The 13,386-nt window shown below is 33.0% G+C and overlaps 1 protein-coding gene across 46 annotated transcripts in view; it reads left to right on the top strand.

Moving 5' to 3' along the window:
* Positions 1-13,386, top strand: part of LOC108032711 (meiosis regulator and mRNA stability factor 1) — a 430,692-nt gene that overhangs the window by 53,902 nt on the left and 363,404 nt on the right. For 34 of the 46 annotated variants that reach the window (XR_007765277.1, XR_007765278.1, XR_007765276.1 and 31 more), the window contains one exon: positions 2,430-2,524. The exons of 2 other annotated variants lie outside the window; for them this stretch is intronic. Coding sequence is in view for 24 of the 44 variants with exons in the window: in XM_050890032.1 (XP_050745989.1) it covers positions 2,430-2,524 (95 nt within the window). In the remaining 20 variants the exon portion in view is untranslated. 10 more of the 46 variants (XM_050890067.1, XM_050890058.1, XM_050890057.1 and 7 more) reach the window with 6 other exon arrangements.

Below are 13,386 nucleotides of genomic sequence, written 5' to 3'. Positions count from 1 at the left end.
AGTCGCCACATTCAAATAAAATTCAGGCGGAGGTAGTACTATGGAAATCAAGCGCACGTTGGTATTCTCGGCTGGATGCTTGTCGGGTGTGGAAGTGGATGTAAATGCTTAGCCCCATGAAGTGCTATTACTATTATTAATGGTATTCAAATCGCACGTGCCGGAAATAATCTACACCACATAAAAATAAAAAAAGTCAACAAATTCCCCAATTCGATAGATGTTCCCGAGGCCCCTTAGTACCCACCCAATCATTGGTCGTTTTGTTCCATACGTCCGAACGACCCCTTCATATGCATGATACACTATCGAGGAATCATTTTAGCTTCGGCAACGGACCGCTAAATTAGTTCATTATAAAGGTCTTATTACCAGCTAAAAAAATAAATAAATGTGAGCACATATCTTATCCCTCAACATGCAGGATTTTATAATTTAAATATGGGTTCGATCAAATGAGGTAGAAATTTTAAATTAAAATTAATATTATCATAAAACGTGGCGATAGCTATTCCCTTGTTTTGGTCGAAATTTAATTTAAATTACAACCTTACAAAATTAATGATGCAAGGGATACAAAATATACAACACTCATTAAAAAGACCCAAGAAGAGATCTTGACATCTCGATTTTCCTGATTGCAGTTCATTTGGGTGAGGTATGATTTAGATTTTTTTCTTCTCTTTTTATACCGTCTTGAGTTTTTTTATCTTTTGAATGCAAAAATTTAGGCACTCACGGCTTGCAGGAACATCAATCGATGAAAGCGCTTTCACCGAGACGTTTGCGGCCAACTGCGGGAAATTTATAGATAATACAAAAAGAGTACGAACTAAGACTCAAAACCATTTAAAAAGTTCTGCGACCGAAATGCAGCTCTTGAAAAAACTAGATGACGGTTCTGCCTCCTTGCATGATTTTAAACTGCTTCGCCATCAACCACTCTATAATATTTTCAATATTTAAAACTTCATTTAAATAATTTGTATTATATTATAATTTCCCGTCCTTATGTCTTTCACAATTTCTTTATCTGTCCTGAAGGTTATGACCGAATGTAGCCGGTCACAAATTTCTTATTAAAATGTTTAACTGGGCGGGATCACAAAATCTGATAGAGGGATAAATTTTTCGATTTCACTTTGTTTTCTCTTTTTAATTTTTGGGCATATTCACGGCCAATTTTCGGCTCTATGACAAAAGTCCGACGCGGTTCCGCGGTTCTGCTACAACTCACCCTAATCCGCAGTTAATTTCCGGGTTATATTTCCTTCCTTTCAGGTGACCCAAAAAGTAGAACAGGCTGACCTTTGTCACTCGCGGTAAGCTTTGCTGATTGGTCACTTATACAAAAAAAAGTGTCGTAAATCAAAAGATGGGAGACTCAATATAAGATTTTAAATTTAAAAAAAATCGTTTGACCCAATATTGAGAAAATTATTAAAAAGTGGTTTTAAAAAAAACTTTTGCTACAACTACAAATCTATTATTTTCCGAAATTATCAGTATAGGTAAAGTATTTTAAAATTGTAGGTATCTTTTTAGAAGCATAGTACTCTTCTATATAGCATTAGTTGTTTAGAAACTTTAAGCCTTGTCTGACATTTTTTTATTTCCCGCCGTTTTTCCATAAGTCGTAAATATAGATATTATATAGCGCGAGCTACTGAATACACCCATAGGGAAACAAAAAGGCAAACTTTTTCCTTTTGGGAAAAATAACAAAATCTTGTTTTTGGAATCACTTTTGAACGGAACATCGGATTTCAGCAAATGATGTGACATTCGCATACGCATAATCTCAGTAAGAATAATATGAAGTTAAAAGCCGGGGCAATTGTCTCCACCGACTTCAGCAGCTGCAATTTTCTAAATTTTTACTTTTACACTCTCAGCGCTTTTTCATCATTGATATTTATAAAGTCGTGGTATGAAATCTTTTTACTTTTTGGAATACCTTCCGATTCGTGCTTTATTCGTTACGATCGGACCATCATATCATATAGTAGATGTCTTTGCAATGATTTCTATATTTTATTTAATGAAGCGAAGTAAATAGTTTTAAATGTTAGGCCAGTCCTTAGTTCAGCTTATTTAAGACGATTGCAGATCTTCTTCACAATTCTTGATATTGGCGAGGACCTCATATAATATGTGGTCCTTAATGCTTTAATGAGTGCCAATTTTGTGCAGCTCGTCTTATCTTTTTTATGTGGATCTTGGTTCCCCCTTAACTTAATTCTGTTATTTATATTCTTCATATACGTAAAGAAGTTTCGACATTCAATTCTAAGGCGTTCTATAAATATTTTCTATTCTTATTCCATTGTAAGCTTTTTGCAGAGGCAAAGATTTATTACAGACATATAAACTAGTACACTTCTGCATAAACTAGATTGGAACTCTTAAATATTTTTATCTTTTTCCAGAAAATAACAGTCAATCACAAACTACGGAGTATAAGTAAGAGACTTATCCCAATTGAATCAGCATTTAAAAAAAAAATGGGAGATCGATCATACAGGTAACAAATATGTGAATATGTGTTTGTCACCAACAACTAACGTAATAACTAATATTTATATATATAACTAATTGTGTTAAAAAATTTATGTAGCCATATTTGTCATATTGAATATCTACTTTACCAAGAGTTCTTAAAGCGAACAATCTGTAATACGTTATTGCAGTGTTTACATAAAAAAAATTACGGTCGTAAACCTAAGTGACCGAAACATAAGTCGATCGGTGCGCTCACAAAAAGTCCAATTGTCAGCATTCTGTTGCACACGCAGACCGCTCTATCGAACTCAAGTATATGTAAATTAAATTTCTCACTTCTGAATTAATTAAAAAAAAATTATTTTTTATTTTTATTAATCACTAATTCACTATTACACTTTATCTATAGGTCGAACTTATTTAATTCAATGCTCTTTTATTTTTTTTAAATTTGTTCTGCTCGATTCGGATATAAAAAACGGACTGCCTTCTCTGTAGTTCAATGATTAATAATCAAACCTCGACTTTAGAAATTTATCTTTAAAAATTGATAAAGAGAATGACTCAAATTTGAAGTCCAATATTGGCCGGAAATTGGTGTTTAGGGACCGCTTTGGGGATCTTTTTGTTTCCGTTAGCTTTTCTGGATGTTTACGCTAGCGGGACTCCGATGCTTACAATATCGGCTTGGATGTTTACAGCATCCGTTTGATGCGGACTGCGTGAAATTGATTTTTGTGGGAATGATTAGGAGGCCTGGTTAAAAGAAATAGCTGACCACGGATTTATCTGGGGTCTGTCAGAGTTATCTGGAAATTAGCTCTCGGCTCAAAGTTGTTTATAAATTGTGTAAGAGCCCCGAATAATATGTCATATAAGTCCCCCCATTCATTGGAACTGTTGGGTATATTGAATGCTATTGATTGGTTAATTCGACAATGATATTTTCTCCTAGGGTATTTTTGTTGTCGGGGATATTATTTATTTCATTATCGAAAATATTGCCTTCTGGTTCAATTTCTCTATGAATTTGCCATGATTTGAATATTAAAAAATTTCTGATTATAATCATAACAATTAATATATAAATGTTAATATGATTAATATTAACGTAACTGGGTTTTGAGTCTTTTTAATTTGAATAAATGGATTTATTATGTTAATATTATCGAATGAGAGATCAGAATCATTAGATATAATATATTCAGATATTAAAAATCTGTATATTTTCGAGCGGTGATGTATTCCAATATCTTATTGACTACATTGGTGTAAGATATACTCGTATTATTAATTAATAATTATTATTAATTTTAGAGGTGCCATTAAAAGTTATTAAATATGACCCATTTAAATGAGTGTCATTAACTGCATTTTCTCCATTTACAAAAATGGCTCCATATTGGTTTACATCTACATTTTTATTTTTTTCTCGAATGTTTTTGAATTGTAAACGTCACAACGTTTGATAATAATAATAATAATAAAATTCAGATATATCTAAAAGGTCTGTTATAATTACAGGTCTATTTTCATGTTTATAAATTTCTTGTCTATCGTCATTGTTTAGAATTTTAATATTAAATACATCAATTTTGGCGAGTGTAAATATGTCTATTGAATTCATAAGATCGTAAGTAACCAAGCGCAGACGATATTTTCTAAGTAGAATTTCTTGATCCCAAAAGGCTTTTTTGAATTATTCAGATAAGGATTTAATTTCTTTAAAAATTTTAGAATTAATAACGAATTGATCGTTATTATTTTGTATAAAATCATCGATTTTATTTTGGACAGTTAAGAAATCATCATGATCTGTTGTTCCCGCTAACCATTTCCAAATAGTGCCTATTTCATTAATGCCTGTTTTCGATATACTGGGTATAATTTGAGAGATGAGCATTTTGATAATTTTTAAATCGTGGGATATTTTTCAAAGAAAATTCTTTTTGTCTTGATCTTTATAAATTCTTTTCAAGATTAGTTATATCTCTATAAAGACTTATACAAGTAATATGAAATAAATCTGCGTATGATTCATAAATAAGAACATATTTGGAATCTTTGTAAGGAAGGAAATCATGGTTCGTGTAATCCATAATTTCGGATTTGGTTGTAGCTACCAGTAATAATAAGTGCATTATTGAAATCATTATCTGCAATTTGGTTGGTTATTGAGTGAATTGTTAAATTATATTTTTGTGCTGCTTTAATTATTATTTCAGAATAATCAATTAAATTAAGATCAACTTTAATGCTGCGAACGATTTCTGTTAACATTGAGTGTGCCTTTCTATTTGTCCGTTGGACTTACTGTGTCGAGGGTCTGCAAAAAATGGATTTATCCCATTTCTTTGAGCAAAAGATGTGAATTGGGATGAAGAAAATCATGGTTTGTTATCTATCATTAAAGATTTACTTAATGGAAATTGTTGTAAAATTTCTGAAACTTTATTTTCTATATTTAGTTTATTAGTGATTTTTTTTACGACCAAGTATTTTAAATAGGAATCTATACAAGTAATGAATATAAGATTTTGGTCGTAATATATGACAAGATGCAAATATTTACCTTCTCTTTCTGGAATAGGTGCTTGACCTATAGGAATCTGTACTGGGTGTCTGTTGTATTTGTTTTGATTGCAGATTGTGCAGTTCTTTATAAAATCCTTAAGCTTTTTGTATAAGTTAGGCCAATAATAACTAGAAAGGAAAGTAACTTCGGCAAGCCGAAGTTTGTATACCCTTGCATTTATAAAAAATAATCAATAATTTTAATTCAAAATTCTTAAAAATATAAAAATTTATATTCCCAATATTATAAGACAATATGCCAAAAAACCCCAAAGCTATAATTTGTTTCACATTATTTCCCAATCCGATTTTGATAAAATTTAACTCGATATTCAAAACCAAATAAAAAATGTTATTTCCAAGCGTAGGAAGTTATAAGTTAAAAAACACCGAAGATATAATTTTTCAATATTATTTTACCACTAATTTTCCGATTGTTCCTATAGGAGCTATATGACATAGTCGTCCGATTTTTATAAAATTTAATTCGAAATTCAGAACTAATTAAAAAATATTTTTTTCCCCGATAGTTTTTATGGGAGCTCTAAGATATAGTTGTCCGATCCGGCTGGATCCGACTTATATACTACCTGCAATAGAAAGAAGACTTTTGGGAAAGTTTCAGCCCGATAGCTTTAAAACTGAGAGACTAGCTTGCGTAGAAACGGACGGACAGACGAACAGACGGACAGACGGACGGACGGACAGACGGACGTGGCTAGATCGACTCGTCTTGTGATGCTGATCAAGAATATATATAATTTATGGGGTCGTAAACGTCTCCTTCACTGCGTTGCAAACTTCTGACTGAAATTATTATACTCTCTGCAAGGGTATAAAAACTAGTTATTTTCTTATAATTTTTATCAAGCCTTCTATGAGCTCTACAATGAGTTTCTGTGATTATAAGTGATCTGTCCTCACCGTTATCGACATCCTGGACAAATGTCTTAGTGTAGAAAAATGTATTTGTAAAATTGTCTTTAAGTGATTTTTGAATTCTGTAAAAATCTTCTAAAGTACAGTGAACTCCTATTGTTATATTGAGTGGAATATATTCTATAAATAAGGATATTAAACTTTCTAAAGCGTCAAACTCTATTATATGTCTGGTATTTCCGAATACTTTAATCGACTCATGTATTGTTGCTTAAACTGGTTCAAGGGTTTCTTGTATGACATTCTCAAAACTACTCTCTGCAGAATGCTAAGTGTTTTGATCTGAGACCGATTCATTACTTTCCGTTAAGTTATTAATTTGGATCCTTGATAAAGCGTCCGCAACAACATTTGTTGCTCCTGGCTTATAAACAATTTCTGGTGAATAGCTTTCAATAATCTCAATCTTTTCATTTCAATCTTTTCATTTCTATATTAGGAGCTTTTTGAGAAATGGAGAATGCAAGAGGTTGGTGATCGGTATAAATCTCGATGTTGGAACCCCATATAAGTAATTTGGAGGGTTTTTGAAGCCCATACTATGGCTAAAAGTTCCTTTTCAATTTTTGCGTATAATTGTTCAGTTTTGGTTAGAGTTTTTGAAATAAATGTAATTGGTTTACCTTCCTGAGAAAAAACAGCACCAATTGCTAACTCAGACGCGTCCGTTTTTGGGGAAATTATACTATTAACTCTAGTTCTACTTGTGCAATTAAATTTTCTTTTAGCTCGTTAAAAGCTCTTACAGCCTAATCATCAAACTGTAATCAAGTTTTTCGTGATGCTTTTTTAGATGCTTTGCCGTTTTGGCCTTCTCAATATTTTGGTAAAGGTTTAGCTATCTTTGCATAATTTTGCACAAATTGCCTGTAATATCCTGTAAGGACTAGGAAGCTTGTAAGCTCTCGAATATTTCCTGGGATCGGATATTTTACAATTGTTGAAATTTTTCGGGATCGGTTTTGATTACATTGTGAGAAACAAATTAACAGAGTAAGTTTGTTTACAGTTTAAAGAACTTCGATTTTTCAATTGAACTTTATGTTTGCCTTCAAATTTGAGTAATGACAATTAAATCTTTGTAATGTTGCTCAATTGTTTTTGAAAATATGTTTCACCCACTTGTTCTCCTAAAATATCATCCATCGCTAGTTGGAAAATTCTTTGACCGTTAATTAAACCGAAGGGCATTTCTAGGAATTCGAATTTCCCATTATTTATTGAGAATGAGGTTTTCCGAATGACTGATTCGTTCATAAGAAAACCAGATTTCAAGTCAATTGTTGAGAAATATTTGGCTTTACCAAGATAAGATAAAATCACTGAATTGTCCTGCATTTGATACCATTCAGGTACTTTTTTTAATTTTTTTTATAATCTATTATGAGTCTGAGCTTTGGAGTTCCATCTTCATTGAAACCCTTCTGGTACCACTATTACTGGGGAATTATAAGGACTTCTACTTGGCTTTGTAATTTCTTCTTTTAGCATTCGACTTATTTCAGAATTTACAAAATCTTAAGCTAATAGAGCATAAGGGTATTGTTTGCTGTAAATAGGCCTATCATTTTCGGTGTTTATTTCACCGCCTATATCTGTCCTAAATGGAATCTGAATATTTCTTTTTGAATGTTTTTAATGATAGTATTAAATATTTAGTTTTCCAGATCTTTTCTTTGATCTGCAGAAGATATTTTTAAGTTTTTTTGTTGTCGGATAAGTCGACAACGTCGTGTTCAGAACTTTTAAACTCCAAACCTTTTTCAACGACGGCGTGTTCAGGATTTTTAATTCCCGAACCTTTATTTTTGTCGGATTTTTCAACGACGGACAGAATTTGTATATCCCAAACTAAAACTAATTACCCATTTCAGATTCGGATCTGACTTGAGCCTGTTCATCAATTTTTTTTTAATATAAATTCTTATAATAGAATAACGGTGTTATCGTCTGTTAAATAATGTTGCTTTAAGTTGTTTTCGTTATCATAAACTAATTTTCTTCTTTTCCATTATATTTAAAATTCGCTTAGATGTGTCAATTACAGCTCCTATTTTTTTCAATAGGTTATAGCCGACCTGTAGATCTGAGTCTAGCCCTTTTGTTTCATAAAAAGTATATCTCGTATCAAAAATAGTTATCATATGATAATATTTAATTATTGAATATCCATTAATTGTGGATACCCTTTTGAAAGCTCACTCTTATTTTTATAAAGTCCTGTTCTAATATAACACGAGGTTGCCCCAGTATCAATTAATATTTTTAATTTTTTATTTATTTTAGGGTAGTTTCTAATTAAAAAGGGTTGTCTTAAAAATGGTTCTCCTCGATGTTATTTAGTCTAATCGTCTTGTTAGCCGGTTGGTTAACAGGTCCAGTGTTGAGTATTCTGGGTCTCAAATTTTTTAGTTTGATTCCACTTATTCTGGCTGTAATTATTATTTTGATATTTTTCTTCTGGATGTTGTCATGATTAAACCTTAAATTATTATTTGTAAATTAATACTGGTTATTGTAATTGTTGTTTTGTTGTCTTGGCTTGTGGTTGAAATGTGTTTGTCCATTTCCACCAGAGTTTGGCTCACTGTGTTTTCTCTGAGTATTTAAGAAACTGTTTGCGAAATGAGCCCTCATGTTGTTGCTTTCTAATTCCTGAAATATGACCATTGCTTTTGGTAGGTCAGGTGTATTAGGTGAAAAAATAGTATCTGAAATTTGGCCGTTGAGGCCGGTAATGAAGACTCTAAGAGCTGTCCTCGTTTGTTTTTCATTCATTTCAGCTGTTATCGGGTTGCTTCTACCATAGGTCATAATAGGTTTATTAATTAGTAGAGTTTATTTTTTATTAACCGTACCATAAGAATCCATTATGGATAATTTTCCCTGACTCAATACACTTAATTCCTGTTTAATAATATGAATTGAACGTTTGTCGCTAAAGACAAACTCAATGCTAGTCATTATGATATAGAAATTTAAAACCGTAACATTATGGGTTAAGGCCTCATTTGCCATTCCCGTTATTTTGTTTCTTAATATAGATATGGCAGAATAAAACCTTTGACTCCCTCCGGCACCATGGCTATTTCAGCTGATTCTCTCCAGCTTACATATTTATCTTCTTCACCTTTATATTCCCTAACAGATTTGATCAGCTGAAATATGTATAAAACAGAAACAACTGGACTTTGGTAGCGGCACCTATGCTGCCTCAAATAATAATGGCGTATGATTGGGACACTTATTTAAAAGAAATAATTAAACAAACAACTCCAGTAAGCATATATTAGCAAATTTATATACTGAAACCTTTATTTTAGATGCTTCTCTATTCATATTCATTGCACAAGCATCCAAAAGAAAATTAAATAAACCAGCATTCTATATGTGCAAGTAAGATAAGTAATAGACGATCACCCACTACTAGGTAGAAGAAAAGTGATGATGGTCTTTAAGAAATAATTCAAATCCATAATATAATGGAATGGAATGAATTATATAGCGAAATGACTAAATTAAAATTGTAATTTGATTTATTCTCTTACAAAAAACAGGCCAATTCAAAAGAATACTATTAACAAACATGTAGAATTACTAGTAAATTGCTTTAATAAAGCACGTATACGTATATGGCCAGAGGGAAAAATTAAATAAAGATCAATGGTCACAAGTATCAAAATTTTTGATCAGACTACGATCTAAAATAATATCAATTAAAATAAAGTTCACTTTTGATATATAAGTACCCACCATTATATCTTCTCTAACAGTTAAAACTGGTGATGAGCCGGATTCAGCAGAACAAACTGACATTGACCAAATCGAATCAGTAGAGCTTGCAAAGACAACCCATAAAATAGAAGAGCAATATTTATCCCAGCTGTTTTAGTTCAAACATAAAAGATACAAAATGTAATACCAATATCACAATGGATAATATTGATTTTATTAATACAGCATCCAAGCTTATACCAGTTTTCGATGGTTAAGCTGAAAACTAAACAAGTTTTATTGATTCATTACAAATAATAAAAGCGATAAAAGGCGAACACGAAGAGTTAGCAGTTTCTATAATGAAAACAAAGATAAAAGGTGTCGCCAGAAATCTAATCGGAAATAAAGCAACAATAACTGAAGTCATTTCTAGATTAAAAACCAACGTCAAAGGCGAAACTGTAGAAGTATGTCAGCAAAACTGATGAACCTACAGCAACGCAATAAAACTGCTGCCCAGTACACACTAGAGGTTGAGCAGATTACAAAAACTTTAGAAGGTGCATATGAAACAGACGGCTTACCCCTAGAGTTAGCCAGAAGTTATTCCACTCAGCATGCAGTCAAAACACCGACTAAAAACTGCAAATTGGATAACGTAAGACTTATCATGCAAGCTAGTACTTTCAATACTATGAAGAAAGCCGTATCAAAATTTGTAAATAGTTTCACAAAAGGAACCGGACAGCCAAACATTGTCCTATATTACAAAATTAATCTACAACGCGACTGAAATCGTGGACGTGGAAAATATAGAGGTAGCTTTCGTAGTCCTTGTAATAATTACAATAACAATGGTGCACAATACAATAATAAACGAGGCCAATATAGAGAAAACTCAAGAGGCCGTGGCAACTCGAGTCGAGGCCACAACAATATTAATCCAAGTTATTTTAAAGTAACCAATAATACATCGGGAAACTCATAAAACCCTTTAATTACTCATCAATAGAAAATGCAAGGGTCCATACGATTAATCTCAGTCAGAACATATTTGTATCATTTGGCGACAGGAAAAGAACTTGCCTTTTTAGTAGATACAGGTGCAGACATTTCAATAGTTAAACAAAACTCTGATGTCTTTCATGACATAAAATATAAGTAAATTATAGACATAAATGGAAAGTCACGAGGAAACCACGTCCAGTTCATTTGAGTACTGAGCACATAATCCAACACGATTTTCATATCACGGATTTCGAATTTGCTATTCCTTGTGATGGCATATTAGTAATCGATTTCATTAAAAAAATATAAGAGTCAATTAGACCTCAAGCCATCGGAAAAATGGCTTATAATTAGACCTAATAACCTAACTTTTCCAATTTATGTTCCAATAACATACAGTTTTGCCAATACGCAGTACTTTTACCAGCAAAATCCCAAGTTATTAGAAAAAATCAACTAAATTCCAAATCAAGAAATTAGGCATGGTATTTACATAGGAAGTACCGCAGCAACATTTAAAAACCCTTTCATAAGACTACTCGATACATTAAATAAAGATTAATTAGTAAATACAAATAATTTGCCAAATGAATCACTTTCGAACTACAAAGTAGTCAAAACTAATCTAGAAAATAGAGAAAAATGTGTATTATCTCAACTTTAAAAAACTATTCTCCGCAATTTAAATCACGGCTTTCAATCTTATGCACCCAATATATTCGAATTGTAAACCAAACCAATAAGCACAAATAATTTTTATAAACAAAAACTGAAATTAAAAGATGATGAATCAGTATATAAAAATTACAGAAGCCCACACAGTCAGGTGAACGAAATACAGAATTTAGCTGGATTGCTACGTCGTAGTATGTATGTATGTTATTGTATTCCTTCTAGATTATTCGTGTAAGTTCTAAGAATAAGTTGTTGTTGTTGTACGATGACGCTCACTGTTCTCTAACTCTCTCTCTCAATCTCATCGCTCTCACACTCTCTCAGTGAATCGGGGGTTGATGCGGATCGTGAGCTGAGAGCGAGAGCAGTTGAACGCCGACCGTGATCCTGAACGAACCAAATAAAATCAAATAAAAGAAAAGACTAGAAGTACATATTTGTGTTAAACACCAACTTCAGGGGAATACGTTATACCCCTACAAATCAAGTGGGCCGATCACGAGCCAATTTATATTAATGGCAAAGACGAAGACAAAAGTAATGGCATAGACGGCGGCATTCAGAGCTACGACGAAGAAGACGGCGACAAATGTAACAGGGAAGACGAATTACAACGAAGAAGACGGCGAAGCTAACGGCGAAGATAGTAACGTGACGAGTGACGAAGTGGCTGGCAGCATTCTCAGAATTAGAGGCAAACGGAACAACGAAAAAGGCGGCGAACAAAACGAAGACGGTGGAAGGAACGACAATTACGCAGATGCAGACCGCGTGTTGCTACCGTTGGATGACGTAATGGCAGAGCTGATCTCAACGTTGAGTGGAAAATCATCGAAGTTGAATATACGACGCAACTTCGAAGGGCGCAAATGGAAACAAAGCGAAAGTTTCGGGAGTTATGTCGACGACAAGATAATGCTGGCTCAGGACATTAATATTGATGCAGATGAAATGTTGAGCTGCATCATCGAAGGTATCCCCAATCAAGGGCTACGCAATCAGGCGCATATTCAATGCTTTGTGGATGTTGGGCACATAAAGAGGGCGTTTGCGGATGTAAGCTTGCCAAAGCTATATGGAGTTGGCAGGCCGACGACATCAACGGATCCCAAGGACAGCAAGGAGACTCGTTGTTTCAATTGCAATGCCAAAGGGCATTGGGCGTATGAGTGCAGGAAGTCAAAGCGGGAGAAAGGATCGTGCTATGCGTGCGGAGAGATAGGACACTTTGTTGCAAAATGAGGGCGAAAACAAGTATGTAAGATATGTTGAAATTAATTTTGTAAACGATTCTAATACCAGTTTAATTGCAGAATGTCTCATAGATACAGGAAGCCCAATTTCATTTATTAAAATATTCAAAGTGCCAGAAGACATTTCGAAATTACCAGTTTTAAGTTCATATTATGGTTTTAACAAAAGTTACCTAAAAACTTATGAAAAAATTATGTTATGTTTTGAAAAATTTAAATAAAGTACATTTTAGTTTAGTTATTGTGGCAAATGAATCTATGAGTCATGATGTAATCTTGGGACGAGATTTTATCGATGCTTGTAATCTAAATTTAAAATGGTTACGGTTGAGAATGTGAAAATCGTTCTGAAGTTAGTGATGAAAAGCAGATAGTTAGCGATGATGTTAGTGATAAAAAGCAGATAGTTAGCGATGATTTTAGTGATGAAAAGCAGATAGTTAGCGATGATGTTAGTGATAAAAAGCAAATAATTGGTGATGTTGTCAGTAATGTTAGGAATAAAAATACAATTAGAGGATTCAAAACCATTCAGTTGTTTGCCCAGACGTTTAGCTTACACAGAGAAAGAAACATTACAGGTGATATTAGACGAATACTTAAGTGAAGGTTATAATTCCTTCACTTAAGTATTCGGCCGACTGAATCTGAGAATGCATCTTCGATAGTGTTAGTTAAAAAGAAGTCAGGCGACTAACGACTATGTGTAGATTACCGA

The sequence above is a fragment of the Drosophila biarmipes genome, unplaced genomic scaffold, assembly GCF_025231255.1.
Source record: "Drosophila biarmipes strain raj3 unplaced genomic scaffold, RU_DBia_V1.1 ptg000015l, whole genome shotgun sequence".
NCBI classification, from domain to species: Eukaryota; Metazoa; Arthropoda; class Insecta; order Diptera; family Drosophilidae; genus Drosophila; species Drosophila biarmipes.
Note: the sequence above shows the minus strand (reverse complement) of the source record. Positions and strands in the feature narration are given on the sequence as shown.